At 39.8% G+C, this 16,969-nt stretch overlaps 2 protein-coding genes and 1 non-coding gene across 3 annotated transcripts; 2 read left to right on the top strand and 1 right to left on the bottom strand.

Moving 5' to 3' along the window:
- Nucleotides 1-828: 828 nt before the first annotated feature.
- LOC141785544 (prolyl 4-hydroxylase subunit alpha-1-like) lies at nucleotides 829-7,151 on the top strand. The gene is made up of 15 exons (XM_074663900.1): nucleotides 829-990; nucleotides 2,582-2,665; nucleotides 2,758-2,854; nucleotides 3,333-3,484; nucleotides 3,580-3,717; nucleotides 4,102-4,353; nucleotides 4,426-4,598; nucleotides 4,669-4,845; nucleotides 5,019-5,089; nucleotides 5,198-5,297; nucleotides 5,383-5,436; nucleotides 5,520-5,585; nucleotides 5,669-5,737; nucleotides 6,200-6,296; nucleotides 6,412-7,151. Exons 2-15 carry the CDS (start codon nucleotides 2,587-2,589, stop codon nucleotides 6,480-6,482), a joined length of 1,596 nt encoding a protein of 531 aa, XP_074520001.1. The 5' UTR covers nucleotides 829-990; nucleotides 2,582-2,586; the 3' UTR covers nucleotides 6,483-7,151.
- On the top strand, nucleotides 3,841-3,913 carry trnat-ugu (transfer RNA threonine (anticodon UGU)). Its single transcript has one exon. It is a non-coding gene; the product is annotated as a tRNA-Thr (tRNA).
- Nucleotides 7,152-9,683: 2,532 nt separating the features above from the next.
- On the bottom strand, nucleotides 9,684-15,698 carry arg1 (arginase 1). The gene is made up of 8 exons (XM_074663320.1): nucleotides 15,529-15,698; nucleotides 15,371-15,443; nucleotides 12,305-12,479; nucleotides 11,651-11,810; nucleotides 11,125-11,219; nucleotides 10,643-10,747; nucleotides 10,199-10,335; nucleotides 9,684-10,102 (listed from the first exon to the last, which is right to left on the bottom strand). Exons 1-8 carry the CDS (start codon nucleotides 15,652-15,654, stop codon nucleotides 9,939-9,941), a joined length of 1,035 nt encoding a protein of 344 aa, XP_074519421.1. The 5' UTR covers nucleotides 15,655-15,698; the 3' UTR covers nucleotides 9,684-9,938.
- Between the last annotated feature and the right edge of the window lie 1,271 nt (nucleotides 15,699-16,969).

Raw genomic sequence — 16,969 nt, 5'->3', positions numbered from 1 at the left:
TAAAGTTGAATTATTTACGTCAGTGCCAGTGTTTCTGTTTGTGATTTTTAAAGCCAAATTTTACCTGGGAGACCAAGTAATACAGAAATCTATTGGATTGTTTGAAGAATAAATTAAAACTCTTCAGTAAAACCTTGAAATATGCTCAAGACAAGGACGCCATAAAGTTGTACCCATTACCAAACAACTTGTATTTGCTTAAAGTGAGCTCTAAGTTGTTGAATGTTACAACAGAAGAACACTAGGGCCATTGGAAAAAGGTCCTTTTTTCTTTTCTTTTCTTTTTTTTTTCTTTTTTTTTTCTTTTGTTACAATTTGTTTCAGTCAAAAAAAAACCAGACTTTTTTTTTTTTTTTTTTTTTCAGAAAAAATAGCAACTAAAATTGACACATTTGTTGTTTCTTTCTTTTTTTTTCCAGTAGCCCTAATCCTCTTCTGTGTATTTAGGTGTAGCAAGTCTATTAATGTCAAATTTCTTTACTTTTGTTATTCATCGTTTATTATTAGTTATTATTCTTTATAAAAATGCTGCTGTTAATTTACACTTACTAAAATTTTCCATTGTTCTTGTTTTAATTTGCTCAACTTAGAATTGTATTATTGGATGTTGGTTATTACGTTTTTATATATATATTTTAATATAAAGCTCAGTTTGAATAGAAAATAAACAAATGAATAAATAAAGTAAATAAATAAAATAAAATTGAAAATTAAAAAAAAATAAAAACAAATAAACGGAATTGGCTTTGGTGTCGTAGCTGTCTCGCGCCAAGCCGATAGGTGGCGGAATAAGCCGAATGCCACCGTCTTGAAAAAAGGCGCGAAGAAGAGGACTGACTGAAGCGGACTGAGCGGAGAAGAAGAAGAAGAGGCTGTAGTGTTTCTGTACCGTTAGCCTGATCCTGAGAGGAGGTTTCTGTAGTTTCTGGGACTGTTTTCCAAACACAGGATTAATTTCTGTCTCTCCGGGCTCTGTCAGGGGGAAAGGCGGTAAAAACCTTTACTCTCATTCTCTGTTTGACACAAATGTTCCTTCATTTTAACAGAAAGTCTTCGTTTCTTTAAGGATTCAGCTTTATCTAGAAATTTCCTCTGCATGTTTGACCTCTTAACTTGAGAGATCTCTCTTGAAAAGCTTCGTTTTTATTGGACATGACAAACCAAACGTTAGGCTGTCATCTGAAGCTCTGTGGTTGTGTTTCCTGCTCTTTATTGTCTGTTTTGACCCCTCAGGGAGGAAACAGTGAACAGGTCAAAGTTGTGTTTCATCTCTTGACATGTTAAGCTAAGCTACAGGTTTATTTCATGACATGGTGACATTAAACAGTGCTCTGACACAGCTTCTTTAATATGTGACCAACAGGAATAAACACCTAGAATAAATCACATATAGTGTCAGAGAAATATTACATAATCTGACCTCTTAGATTATGAGAAAATAAACAGTTTTATTTAGATCAGAGTTAATAAAACAGGTTTAAATGTAAAGTTTAATGTATTAACAGCTTGCATCAGAGAGGAAGTAGATTTTTGCTGACATAAGGATGATAACACTGATCTGACAAAGGGAAGTGTTCAGTTGCATTTAGCATAAAATTGTGAAACTTGTTTTTTTTCTGTTGATTGTTTGATAAACTGTTTAACATCCTGTTTTCTGTCCTCCTCTGTAAAAGCAAGCGAGGGATCGACCATATGATAGACCAGGGGTCTGCAACCTTTACTTTCATAGGAGCCATTTTTCCTCAGCTCACCTGGATAAAAGTTAAAATCTACTTTATCTTCACAATAAGGACAAAAAGTGTTTAAATTTGAAGCATATTAAATATCTAGTGAATAATTAGCTGAGCGAGAAGATTTTGTGTTTATAAAATTGTACATGTTATGTCTCAGTTTTTTATTTTCAATAAATTTGCAAATATTAAAAATTTAGAAAACTATGTAATATCATAAAGTTCATAAATAGATGATAAGATATTTCAGTAAGTTTGTGATTTTTTTCTGAAAAATAAATACAAAAAATGGCTAAAAATACAAAATATTTTAAATTTTAAGACTGTTTTAAAATTTCAAAAATTTGCAATAAATGAAAAATAAAAAACTGTCTTTCCACAAACTTGCTCCATTTTAAATTATTTCAAAAATTTGGAGAAAAAAATTCAGAAATTAGAAAAAAAAAAAGAAATCTAAAAATTTGCAAAATCTAAAAAAAAAATTGTATTTTCATTCCTAAATTTGCAAAAAGTTTACAAGAAAATAATTTAAAAAAAATTGCAAAAAGTTTTAAAAATAAATAAATAATGAGAAAAATAATTTCTTGATTATAAAATTATAAATAAAAATTAATTATTTCATTAATATTTTTTTTTCAAATCTACAGGGAGCCACAGGAAAGGAATCAGAGAGCCGCATGAGGCTCCAGAGCTGCAGGTTGCAGACCCCTGCGATAGACCATACGGCGGTCAGAGCTCTGAGGTTTTAGTCTTTATACAGCAGACACATGTCAGGGGTCAAAGTTTATAGTTTTTAGTTTATTATTATTTTTAAGATTCAGACGCTTGTTTTCCTTATTTTCTGTCCGTAGGCTGGATGGAGCTCTGCTGGCTGGTGATCCACACCCTCCTCTTCTCTCTGTCCTCTGCTCAACATGAGTTCTTCACCTCCATCGGTGAGTCCACTTTCCATCAGCGTCGGTCATGATGAAGCATAAAGTTCCTTAAATCTGTGTGTGTGTGTGTGTACGTGTGTGTCGTCCCTCAGGTCAAATGACCGACCTGCTGCAGACAGAGAGGGACCTGGTGGTGTCGCTGAAGGACTACATCCGAGCAGAGGAGAGGAAACTGGAGCAGATCAAGAAGTGAGACAGAGACAGTCACATGATGTGTTTGCTCTCACAGACGTCTGACTGTAACGTTTTCACCCCAAAACATTTTCTGATAGAAATCCAGGTGTAGATAAAGATCACTCTGAGACCGTGCTGTCTCACCTGCCCTGCAGGTTTGGTCTTAAATTACAGCAGGAACACAAAGCAGGTCCAGGTGGAGGAGGAGATCCAGGTGGAGGTTTTGTTACGTGTCTAAGAAACAGGAAACTTAATCTGTAGACAGAAAGTGTTCTGGTTTCTGTTTGTAATCTGAGTCATACCGACCAATCAGGCGTGAGCAGGAGGAACGTCTGTGGAGAGCAACAGCAGGAGGTCCAGGAGAACATATCACAATCACCTGAGTTCATACTCTTACCTGTGTGTGTGTGTGTGTGTGTGTGTGTGTGTGTGTGTGTGTGTGTGTGTGTGTGTGTGTGTGTGTGTGTGTGTGTGTGTGTGTGTGTGTGTACAGATGGGCAGACAGACTAGACCTCCTCTCCCAAAAAGCCTCTCAGGACCCTGAAGAGTTCCTGGGTCACCCGGTGAACGCCTTCAAGCTGATTAAGAGATTTAACTCGGAGTGGGCGGAGCTTGAGAACCTGGTGCTCACTGACGTGTCTGATGGTACACACACACACACACTCATTAGAAAACACAAGATGTTACTGATCTGGATCACCTCAGATTTGCTCACTTTTCTTCTTCTGTGGTGTTTCTAGGGTTCATCTCTAACCTGACCATCCAGAGGCAGTACTTCCCCAACGAAGACGACCAGACCGGAGCCGCCAAGGCCCTGATGAGGCTGATGGACACCTACCAGCTGGACACAGAAACCATGGCCAGCGGGAGGTTGCCAGGTCAGCAGAGACTCAGAGGAAAACAAGAAGTTTCTTCTCCAAGAAATGTTTGGTCAGCGTATGTTTATTTAGTCAGAACAGGTATTTCAGGTGTGTACTCTGAAGTGTGTGTGGGTGGGACAGGGCTCCATAGCTCAGGGGTTAGAGCACTGGTCTTGTAAACCAGGGGTCACGAGTTCAAATCTCGCTGGGGCCTGACAACGTTTTCAAACCTCGTCCAAAAGTCCAGTAAAGATTTCACACATCAGAGCAGTGAGTGCAGTACAGCAGCAGACCAGCAGAGGGCAGTATGACACTTACTGACTTCACAGAAGTCAACACTCCAAAACACCTCACAGTCTGGATCAAGTCTAAAGTCCACTCCTCTCTGTCTCACCCGCTCAGGCCTCACCCCGTCCTCCCACCGCGGCGTGCTGAGCGTGGACGACTGCTACGACCTGGGCCGGGTGGCGTACTCGGAGGCAGATTACCTCCGCACGGAGCTGTGGATGCACCAGGCTCTGAGGCAGCTGGACCGGGGAGAGAGGTCTGACTCTGTGGACCCCGTCACCGTCCTGGACTACTTGAGCTACTCGGTGTACCAGCAGGGGGCGCTGAAGAGGGCGCTGATGTTCACCAGGAAGCTGCTGGAGCTGGGTCAGTCACAGTGAATCAGTGTGTGTGTGTGTGTGTGTGTTTTTCCTGTGTGTCATGCTCCCTCTGCCTCAGACCCCACACACCAGCGAGCCAACGGGAACTTGAAGTACTTTGAGTACCAGCTGGGGAAACAGGTGAAGGGGGAGGATGAGGAGGGCGGGATGAAGAGCAAGGCTGCCACGGAGGATTACCTGCCGGAGCGCTGGAAGTACGAGGGTCTGTGTCGAGGCGAGGGGCTGAAGATGGTGAGGAGAGACACACTGAAACACTCTGAGGGGGAGACACGGCGCTGAAGCCTTCTCTGTTTCCTGTCAGACTCCTCTCAGGCGCAGCCGCCTCTTCTGCCGTTACCACGACAACAACCGCCACCCCAAGTACATCATCGGCCCGGTGAAGCAGGAGGACGAGTGGGACCGGCCGCACATCGTCAGGTACTACGACATCGTCTCGGACAGAGAGATAGAGAAGGTGAAGGAGCTCGCCAAACCCAGGGTGAGTCACGACGTCAGGAGGAAGAAGAGATTCAGAGAGAAACACCTCTGTCACCTTCAGACTCTAACAATCCCGTCTTCCTCTTCCTTTTCCTCTTTCTTCTGCTCGTCATCCTCTTGCTCCTTTTCCCTCCCTTTCCTCACCTCTTCCTGCGCCTGCCACCTGATTGGTAGCTTAGACGCGCCACAGTCCACGACCCTCAGACGGGAAAACTGACCACGGCTCATTACAGAGTGTCTAAGAGGTACGCACACACACTCCCACACACTCCCAACACATCAGAAACTTTCTGCTCGCGCTCAGTGACTCCTCGCCTGTCTCAGCTTTATAAACCGTAACTCTCGCCCCGCAGCGCCTGGCTCGGGGCGTTTGAACACCCGGTGGTGGACAGGATAAACCAGAGGATCGAGGACGTCACCGGCCTGGATGTCTCTACAGCAGAGGACCTACAGGTAAACTCACCTGCTCGTGTTCTCTTTACGATGATGTAATCTCTGATGGAAACTCACAGGAAGTTATTCCTCTGTGCATCTCCAGGTGGCGAATTACGGCGTGGGCGGACAGTACGAGCCTCACTTTGACTTTGGGCGGGTAAGTTCACGCAGGAACAACCTTCAGGGCTGTGGACTGTAGAGACGCACATTTTTGTTTTTAAAATGTTCCTGTTTTTGCAGAAAGACGAGCCGGACGCTTTCGAGGAGCTGGGGACAGGAAACAGAATCGCCACCTGGCTGCTCTACGTCAGTGAAGCCTCTGCTGCTCTCTGACACATCTGCTTCTTTCCTCGTGACCTGTTTCTGACTGTGTCCTCTTTGTGCTGCAGATGAGTGACGTGTCAGCAGGGGGCGCCACCGTCTTCACTGATGTGGGAGCCGCCATATGGCCTAAAAAGGTACAGCTCATCCTGCATGTCACCGAACACCAGCAGATAAGGGCGGGAGAAAAAGAAAGATGTATCAAAATATTGTGATTTATACTAATTTTAATTTTTATCTTTTACATTTTTGATCAAAATCTTCTTTTTTTTTCAAACTTAAATTTGTTTCTTTGTTTTTGAGTTGAGTTGGAATAAAGTTGAGACGTCAGATCCCTGTGCATTTTGAAAGGAGGCTCCTGATATAGTCTGTAGACATCATCATCATCATCATCATCAACTTTTTCCACATGGTCTGGTTTTAAAAAGCAAAATAAAAATCAGAAATATCAAAGAATCACAGTTTAAATTGAATCTGCACCCCAAAATCTGTATAAGAAACGAATTGGGAAAAAATACAAACCGGCACAGCACCACTGACAGATCTGTCCACTGATTCATGCAGAGTGTTGATATGTGTGTGTGTGTGTGTGTGTGTAGGGCACGGCGGTGTTCTGGTACAATCTGCACCCCAGTGGAGAAGGAGACTACAGAACCAGACACGCTGCGTGTCCTGTTCTGGTGGGGAATAAGTGGGGTGAGTCCACACATGGAGAAGTTTTAACCCTTTAACAACCGACACTCAGACGGTTTCACGGAGCCGTGACACGTCTGCGTGTTTCCGAGTCTGACGTCACTTCCTCTTCCTCCAGTTTCCAACAAATGGATCCATGAACGAGGACAGGAGTTCAGGAGACGCTGCAGCCTCCAGGAGATGGATTGACACACCCTCGTCTTCCTCTTCCTCCTCCTCCTCTTCAGCCAACAGCCTCCCTCCAAGCTGCCGACTGTGGCTGAACATGTGATGTTACACTTTGGTTTTTATTTGAAGAGTGTATGAGTGTGTGTGTGTGTTTAAGTTATGTGTGATCTGCTGATGACTTTTTTTAAGCTTGTTACCAAACCCACTTCCTGAAGCTGAAGATAATTTTAATGATCAGTTTGTGGAAAGATGAAGAATCATGAGATAATTTCTGCATCAGCTTGTACATATTTGTTAAACCTGCCTCCAAATATTAAAGATAAAGATTTAAAAAGCTCATCAGAGGGTTTGAATGATGAAAGGATTTCATAAACATGAGATTTATTTATTAACAGATATCAAGAGTTTAACTTCTTGCTGATGCTTTAACACATCAGTTTATTTATTCAGTGAAACTTAGTTATTAAACTAAATCTCTTTTGCACGTAAGAACCACCTGTCACATTATTTTTTCCATTCGATTAATGCAAACCTTTAAATTAAATCAAATAAATTATAATCAAAAGATCGAATCTGCTTAAAAGTTACAAATTGAGTATCAGATTAGACAGATTTTCCTGAAAACTAGAGAAGAAATCCTGAAGCTTCACACTCGTAACCCGTGCAGCCCGCAGGTCGTTCACTCTGACAGAGTCAAAAACAGATAAACTTCAAAACGTGCACGTGATGTTCCTGCTGTGTTTCTTTTCTTCAAACAGACTCAGAGAGGAGGGCAGATATGTTTAAATCAGAGCCATGAAAACCTCCCACAGCTCAAATGTATCAGGAAATAATGAACTAACTCCAGTTTCACTCCAAAGAGCATTAAAACATGTTTTTCTTTGTTTCTTTCTGCTTGGTTTCTCTGCTGGATGCCTCTGTTTAAAGTCCAACACTGGTTTTTATTGAATGTTTCTTTGAGTTTTTCTGAAACCAAACTTCAGGAAGGACAGAAAGTTGTTTCACAAACCGTCTCTCGCTCTGTTCCTCCTGACTGATCTCAGATCTGATTCACTGCTGCAGAAATCCTGTCAGAGCCTCAGTTTCCTGCAGACGTGTGGACGATGCACTCGGTTTGAGTCAGACTGAAGTTTTTTCAGACGTGATGTGAAGAATGTAAAGAAATCTGTCCAATGAAAACTTTTTATTTTCAGAATAAAGTTTAAAATCCAGCTGCAGCGAAACTTCCTGTGTTTGTGGTTGTTTAGTCTTACATAAACAGTATATTTGACTTAATATATGCATTCAGGTGTGTTTGTACATGAGTATGTGCTGTGTACAAAGGTCATGTTTTTACATTAATTTGAGGAAAAAAATATCAAAACCTGTACACTCAGTTTCACAAAGTTTAAGCAATAAAAAAGAAAATCTGTGGGTTTTTTTTCAGAACTTTTCCAAATTTTAAAAACACTGAACAGTGTGTCCTGAAGGTTTGTATACACTGAGGGTGTCTCTTAAACAGCCCATGGAGTGTCCACATTGTGTTTTTTCACAACTTTTTTTTTCAAATGTTGGAAAAAAAAATCCAGGGGGCTTTTCTTTGTTTTAACCAGAATTTATTTAATTTATCTCAATTTTGTAAAAAGAAAAAAAAAAAAGAAGAAAAAAAATCACAATCACAATTTTTCATTTTTCAAAATTTTGAAACAAATCCAAGGGGTTAGCCTTTGTTTTAGTCAGAATTTTTCTCATTTGAAAAACACACACACACACACACACACACACACACACACACACACACACACACACACACACACACACACACACACAATAAAATATATCCTAAAGGGGGTACCTACACTTGAGCGTCTCAGAAACAGCCCTTTGAGTGTCCATTGTGTTTTTTCACAACTTTTAGTTTTTCAAATGTTGAAACAAAATTACAATGGGCTTAGCTTTTTTTGGATCAGAAGTTATTTATTTGATTAAATTTATCTTAACTTTCAAAAAAAAAAAAAAAAAAAAGAAGGAAAAATCAAAATTACAGTTTTTTATTTAAAAAATTTTTTGAAACAAATTCAAGAATTCAAGGGGTTATTCTTTGTTTTTATTAGATTTTTTCCTATTTGAAAAAAAAAAACACACTCACACAAAGAATGGAGACTGAAATATTTACTTACACCGTGTCTTAAACAGCCCCTGAAGAGTCCACATAGTGTTTTTCACAACTTTTTTTTTAAATGTTGAAAAAAAAATTCCAAGGGCTTTACATTGTTTTAATCAGAATTTATTTATTTATTTAAAGTTATCTCAATTTTATGAAAAAAAAAAAAATGTAGATTGAACAGTTTACTTACTCTTAGGTCTTTTTTTTTTTTGAACAGCCCCACAATTTTTCATTTTTTGAAATTTGAAAAAAATCCAAGGGGTTAGCCTTTGTTTTAATCAGAATTTTCAATTTAAAATTTTTTTATTTTTTTTTTTAAAGTTTACCCTGAAGAGCTAACTTACACTTGAGCGTCTCTTAAACAGCCTTTGGAGTGTCCTCGTTGTGTTTTTTCACAACTTTTTTTGTTTTGTTTTTTTTAAATGTTGGGGAAAAAAAACAAGGGGCTTTCATTTGTTCTAATCAGAATTTTTCAAAATTTTCTGAAAAAAAAAAAAAATCAAAATAAAGTCCAAAATTAAAAAAAGGTGTAGCCTGAAGGGTTTATTTACTCTCAGATTTTTTTGCACAGCCCTTGGAGTGTGCCCATTTTACTTTATCACATTTTATTTTGTTCTACATTCTGAAACAAATCCAAGGGGTTAGCCTTTTATTTCATCAAAATTTGAAAAAATTTGAATCACGGCTAAAATCATACCTTGAAGGTTTATTTCCCCCAGGAGGTTTTTCAAAAAAAAAACAAAAATAAAAACAGGGTTGTCACCGATTTTATTTAAAATTTCATTTTTTTGATTTTGACAAAAAACCAAGGGGTTAACTCTTGGTTTCATAAGAGGCTGGATGAAGTTTTAAAAAAGTATTCCTTTTTTTTCCGAATCAAAACAATTAGAATATTCCAGAAAATCAACATTAAACATAAAATTCAGAGTTCTGAAAGTAATAAGTGTGTGCGTATGCATTTACAACCAAGGTTTACATTTATTCACTTTTTGTGTGGATGAAATAAATGTCAGGACATGAAGGAATTTTCATTTTTTATTGTTTTTTAAACAGTTTATAGATAAAAAAAAGGGGATTGAAAAATATTTGAGAAAATCTTAGTAAAGCATAAAGTTACTCCTTCTTTAAATACGACTGAACTCTGAGCAGTGAGGGTTCACTGGTGAGTCTTTATCTTTGGTACTGAGTGAGTGGAGTTTGGCAAACAGTGAGCAGTTCACTGAAGCAGCCCCAAGGCATTCTGGGTAATGAGCGTGTGGTTCAGGGAAGCTGCAGTAACAGGTGCTCCGAGGTGTGGATCAGTGCAGTTAGAGCGACAGGTGTCAGCCACGTCACGGCTCAGGTAGCCGGTAATCTGCGGGGTGGTTCCCCTCACGGAGGCGTCCGAAACAGCCGAGCACGAGGTCGACCGCCGTGCTGACGGTGGACTGGACCTCCCTCTCAGTCTGACCCCGCAGAGGATTCACCTCCACCAGGTCCACAGCTGACAGGAGACCTTCAGGTCAGAGACACGGACAGAGACGAGGATTGGTTCGTTAACAGAGACACTGCCCTCAACAGGACGTCACGAAGCTGAGTGTCTGCGTCGTACCTGTCTGACTCAGCTGCTCGGTGATGTAGACCCCCTCTCTGTAGCTGAGACCCCCCACTACAGGTGTCCCAGTGGCAGGGGTGAGGGAGGGGTCGATAGCATCAATGTCATAGCTCAGGTGGAGCGGTTTGTTCCCTCTGCAGAAACAAAACTCCTCATTCACTCAGATCAAAACAAATGTTTCACTAAACTTTTAGAAAACAGACCAGAAATGTTCCTTCAGGGTGTGAAATGACCAAACTAGTTAGCTGATGCTAACTCTGGAGCTAACAGTTAGTGTGTGTCCAATTAGGACAGTTACAGATGATGATTGATCATAAATTTAAAAAAAAAACGGTGCGGATGAAATGTTTCCCCTATGAATTGCTAACTTTGATTGCAGTGCTAAGTGTTAGCGTTAGCTTGGGTAAGTTTGAGGGCTTGTGTTGCGGAGCAGGAACTCACCTGGCAGACAGGTAGTCACACGTCTCCTCCATCACTCTGGACACACCCAGTTTATCCACCTCTGACATGGAGAACACCTTCACCCCCAGCAGCTTCAGGATGTAACTGTCACAGAGCAGAGAGCGGATATTAGCATGAACGAGAAATCAACAAAAACAAACAAAACTGTCAGAAAGTAACTAGTTTATCAGTTTGAACCTCAATTCTCTTATTATCTTTCTGCTTTATGAACAGTTATTTCACTATCTTCATTTTGACCTTTGTCTTTCCAGGATGGCCCCACCTTCTGGTAGTAATGCTAATTTTGGAGCTAACAGATTTAATGCTAATATTGGTTCAAACTGCAACATCTCAATAACTGTTCGCAGGATTGTCTTTAAATTTGACACAAATAATCGTGTCTCTCAGAGGCTGGTTTGTGCAAAATTTTGCGAGTCTCAGATGTTCTCTCTAGCGCCACCAACAGGACGAGATTTACATACTGCTCTCCAGGGTCCACGTCTCTCAGACCGATGTAGATCAGATCCTTGGCCGACACGCACGGTTTCACCCACGAGAAGCTCGGCAGAGCTGGAATCTGTCAACAAAACATTTTTGCACTGTGAGGTCTGTGTTTTAAAAAGCTAAGTGCTAGCACGTTTTTTTTTTTTTTTTCAATTCCTCCTAAACCCTGTAACAGCATATTCATAAACACCTGACAAGAATTTAAGAGAACCACAAATCTGAAAAAAAGGTAATTTCCAGAACAGACTCTTCTTCTTGTAGTGATGCTAATTCTGGAGCTAACAGATTTAATGCTAACATTGGTTCAAACTGCAACATCTCAACAACTGTTCAGGGCATTGTCTTGATATTTCACAGTAATGATCGTGTCTCTCAGAAGTTGCGTCACACAAAATTTTGTGAGTCTCAGATTTTCTCTTTAGCGCCCCCAACAGGTTGACTTCACAGCACGTGAAACAGTTATTTTTTTCATTTATTTCTTTGACTTTTTTGTGTTTTTCTGACCTTTGAGTGCAGCTCGTGCAGCAGGTAAGACACCGGCTGTCCGTGCATGTTTCCTGTCGTGGTGGTCAGCGGCGTGTTGATGTCGGCGTGGGCGTCGACCCAAACGACACTCAGGTCTCCCACCGCCGCCGAATGACCGTGAATGGAGCCGATCGCCAAACTGAGGAGAAAAAATCATTCAAGAGGAATCAGTAAGATGTCTGTGTGACGTCAAACTCAGGGTGGATTTTATCAGAAAGAAAAACAACATTTTACTTTGAGCATTTTTTGACGATGTTTCAGGGAAAAGCTGAAAAGAGTAATTTGATTAAACTCTGAGGTTTATATTTTCCTGACCCGTCTGAGCTCGGGGAGCTCTGCATGAAATGTTTTGTGTTTAAAGGCTGAAGTTCAGGTGGAGTCGCTGTTTGTTTTGGGTCCAGTCTGTGGATGATTGATAGCTGAGCTGCTCTAACTGAACTCGTCTGTCAGGAAACCTCTGAATTCTGTGGATTATGAAATGAGCAAAAAACTCTCCTGTTCCTCTGGGATCAAACTACAGCCTCAAAACCTCTGACAGAAATGTAAAGAGTGAAGTTGCATCATGGGAAATGTATGCACATGTCTCTGCTGATCATCCACAGGTAAAAAGCACCTGTGATCACACACACACACCTGTGGTCTCCTCCCAGCATCACTGATGTGTGTCCATCCTTCTTCACGCCCTGCACCGCCTCAGACAGCCTCTTGTTGGCGCTGCCCACGGCCTGAGCGTTTTTCAACACACCCTGCTGCTCGGTGTCAGCCACGTCTTCAAACGTCAGGTTCCCATAATCCTTCACTGCACAGCCTGCACGCACAAACACACAAACATGCGCACAGACAAATGTGAGAGTCAGTTTACAGATTTCAGACCTGCTGGTGAAATGAGTCACCAATGAAACACCTCTGTCACTGTGTTTAACACACACACACACTCACACACACTCACACACACACACGCAGAGGAAATTTTGAAACATTTCCTCTCCGCTGTGCAGAAAGGTTGTGGGAAGTTAGTTTCCACTTCACCACAGACCAAACATGACGCTGTCCTCATCCTGAAAGTGAAAATAAAGATGCAGCAGCGTGATGTGTGTCATCTTCAGGTCATGATGCAAGAAATCATCAGCTGAGAGTCAGAAGAATCAGGCCTGAAAAAAACACTGACCCTTAAAGATCCTGGGAGGAGTTTCTGAGTGATCCTGAAAAAGTTTCCTTCTAGAAATCTGCCTGATCTTAATCCACACTTTGAAATGAGATTATCAGCAACAATATCACAGATTACAGCTCATTTCAAAATGCTACTTAGCTTAGCTTGTCTCGTGGTTTTTAAAATAAGACAAATGGTTTTGGCGCCTTAAACGAGCTGATGGAGAGATGATGTATTCAGACTGAAACCGTGTCTTGTGCCACAAGTGAACTTTCGGTTTGACTCAGTTTTTGTGACGCACTTTGGGGAAAACACGAAGACGACCAACAGGGCTCCAACCAGGTCATGAGTCGACCAGATGTTAAGATGTAATTTTTTACGCCGATAAGACCATCGTTTGTTTAAAGTAGATCTTTTGTGTCATTTATTTTGTTTTAGTTTATGTTCCCTCTTTAGACAGCTTTATGTGTCTTTGAGGTTTACCCCAACATTTTATATTTGTGTGTTTTTGTTTGTTTAAAGTTCCTGCTGTATTTAAAAAATGCTGATATGATATCAGAGGAGGATTGGTTGTGGAGCACACAGCACTCTTCCACTAGTTTTAAAAAATGGAGAGAATTTGGCTGGAAAAATTTAATATGTTTTTTATATAAAACCTCTCATTAAAAGCCGACATTCTCAATCACTCCCACATTTTTTTGGATATGCCCAAAAATAAAGATGTTTTGGATGAATGTTCGCCAAACTATCAGTAAGATTCTGGGATGTATAGGATAACTGATCCCCAACGATGTGGAGGTCCTGTATCTTGGTTTAATTGTTGTGGATAATATTTGAAGAAAAGACTGGTGTCTGTGTAAAATCCTACTTGCTGCATGCACAAAAGCAATAACGAGGAAGTGGTGTAACGCTGAACCCCCGAGTCTCTCTGAATGGACGGACACAGTCAGGGAGGTCTTTGCTATGGAAAATAAAACTTTCTCTTTAAGACTTCAAGGGACAGTTTTTACCAAGAGATGGGAGAAATGGATACTCTTCACAACAGCAGAAACAGACGCGACATCTTCATGATTTCCATTGGTCAGCAACGGACCCAGATATGATATATAAATATTTGAGTTGTTTAAGCCAAGGTGTACCCCACATTTTATGATCTATGTGTCTTATATGTCTCTGTATACAAAAAAAATGGATATATGAATATCTCACTGAATGCTTTATTGGTCCTTACACGCTTTTTCACAGCTTATTAAGTCTGTGATTTTTATTTATTTTTTTATTTATTTTTTATCTTTTTTTGCTGTTGAATACAATAGTTTATTGACAGGTAGATAACTGAGAAGTATGATTTGTAATTTTATCTATTGTATGGACCTGAAAAAATAAAATAAAATAAAACAAAATAATAATAATAATAATAATAATAATAATAATAATAATAATAATAATAATAATAATAATAATAATAATAATTTTTTTAACCTCAATTTTATTGTTTTTCATTTTGAGAAGAACTTTTCAAATTGAACAAAATATGTTCAAAAGTACTTCTTCAGATAACTAATGTACCAAACCCTTTTTACAACTTTTAGCATTTAGCAGAGAGTGTTAGCGATGTCTCAGCAAGCCGTCCTACAGGCGTCGCTTTTATTCATTTTCTTAAAGAATTTTGAATTTGTATATTTGTGTATATATGAGTCTTTGCTTATCATGACTTTTATTCATTTTATCGTTATCTTCTTGAGGTTTTTATTGTGTTTTACTGAGTTCATTTATCTGATTGATTTATTTTACTGACCCATGCTGCTGGTGAAACATTGTGCACTTTATGTCTTCACTCTGACCGAGGTTTGATGCGTTTGTTTGTGATCACTCTGTCTGCAAGGCAAATCTACCCTCAGGTATAAATAAAGTAAAGTTAAAGTTGAAGTTGTTGGTATATCTCCTCTACAGAGTCCAGAAAGTTCTTTGAAGCAGAGAAATCCTCATGGCAACACTTTCTGGTTACTGCTACAAGCAAAATTTTAACCCAGTAACTATCTTAACTTTGTTCCTCAGGGAATATTTAACTCTGGAATTTACTTTAAAAACAGTCAGAATAAATTAATTAGCTCAGAGATGATTTTAATATTTCCCTCTCTTCACTGCAGCCTGCTGTTTCTTTAATTATCACAGTAATTAAAGGAGTTCACTGATTAAAGGGTTAACTGAGGGGCTGGGTATAAACAAGATGAACTTCTACTCACTCCTTTTTGGAAATGTTATTTATTTAATCATTTGATGTGTTTTATTTCTTATTTTTCATGTGTTTGGCTTCCGTAGAGTATTTTTATTATTATTATTACTATGATTATTATAACTATATTTTTAGTTCTATTATTGTTATTGTCATTATTTTGTCCGAAATAAACTTTACTACTATTACTTTAGAACTGTCAGAGCAGATTACCCTTTACTTTGGAAACACACACACACACACACACACACACACACACACACACACACACACACACACACACACACACACACACACACACACACACACACACCTTGCTCTTGCAGTCTGCTCAGCAGTCCCGCAGCTCGGATCAGATCCGGTCCTCTCTCCACTCCACCGCGGGGCTGCAGAGGAAGAAGAGGAGGAAGAGTTACAGCTGTTACACACACACACACACACACACACACACACACACACACACACACACACCTGTCCCTTGCAGAAAGGAGCTCCGATGATCCCCACGGAACTCTGCGCGTGAAGGTGAAGGTGATGATGATGAAGATGAAGATGATGAAGGCTCGGCCTGAGCTGCAGCAGCTTCCTCGCGCTCATGTTGACTAACACACACTGACACACTCACACACACACACCTTCAGACACACTCTGTCCCCGACTGATCACCGAAACGACCTATAAACTGTTCCTGACGTCATCAGATGCCCAGGGGGAGGGGGCGGTGATGAGTGACGTCACTGACAGGTTAGCTTGTTTTTCGTTAATGGACTCTGTAGCATCTTTAACACCAACGAAGAAGAGTTAAACTGGAAACTAACAGTTTTTTAATTAAACTTTGTTTTATTTTATTTTTTCAATTTTTTTTTTTGCTAAAAATAAATCAAGTTTTTTACTTTAAGGGTTAAAACAGGTGAGCAGGGATCCTCTTTATGAGAACAGTAAATATCTGAAGTAGAGAGATTAAAAAGTCAATCTTATATAAAGTCACAAATCAAAATTTGGGTTAATTTTTACTGTTTTTATTGCCTTTAATTAGTTTTTATTGTCTATTTTTTTGAATATAATTGTGCACTTTTAGATTTACCCATAAATGTAAAAATGTAAAAGTGCCTTTTAAATAAAATTATAATTGTTATTATTTTTATTATTTTTTTCAAAGTGTTGAATGTTCCTGAAATTTCACATGAAAAGTTTTTTATTCTGACAGAAAAAAAGTGAAACATTAAAGTGAGAATATGAGAAGGAAGTCGTACTTTTCCAGCTCAACCCAGGAACATGATGAAAATAATGATTCACACTTTTTGTGGAGTCATTGTGGCGGCTGCAACATCCTGACTGTCATCTTCATGTCACTGAAATCTTTCTGTTGTAAAGGCGGCGGCTCCTCTGACGGGTTTAACTAAGACTTCTTCATTCAGATCGAGCTGTTCCTGATGCTGGGTCAGGTCAGGCTGGAGTCAGCCGGAGGTCAGACCTCAGACCAGCGGGTCAGACGATGAGCTGATGAATCAACACAACCTGTTTCTCAAAAACAGGAAGCACACGCCTTTATTTTTTAGAAATGCCTCTGAAATTAGCATATCTGTGCTCATACTGAAAGTGGAGCTCTTTACTGGCAGCATGGGAACATTACCACAAACAACCCTTATTGTGAAAGTCCCAGAAACAGGAAGTGGCACATTAAAACACAGATGAGAATCAGATGATCTGTGCGCTGAGCTCCAAACAAAGATGAACCTGTTGTTATTGTTCAGATGCAGACACACAGACTCCACGAGGTGTGTGTGCTCATCTGCACACACACACCTTTTTATGTTTCCTCTCTCCTGATTGGTCCACTCCTTTGTTCAGACTGTTTTGTTTTTGTCATAAGTTTGATTAAAATAATAAAAACAGGACAGAGTGACTTTAA

Source organism: Halichoeres trimaculatus, unplaced genomic scaffold (assembly GCF_033239565.1).
Source record: "Halichoeres trimaculatus isolate MK-OKI-2021-1 unplaced genomic scaffold, fHalTri1.1 fHalTri1_scaffold_23, whole genome shotgun sequence".
Lineage (NCBI taxonomy): Eukaryota > Metazoa > Chordata > Actinopteri > Labriformes > Labridae > Halichoeres > Halichoeres trimaculatus.
The sequence above is the reverse complement of the archived record's forward strand: the minus strand, read 5'-3'. Positions and strand labels throughout refer to the sequence as shown.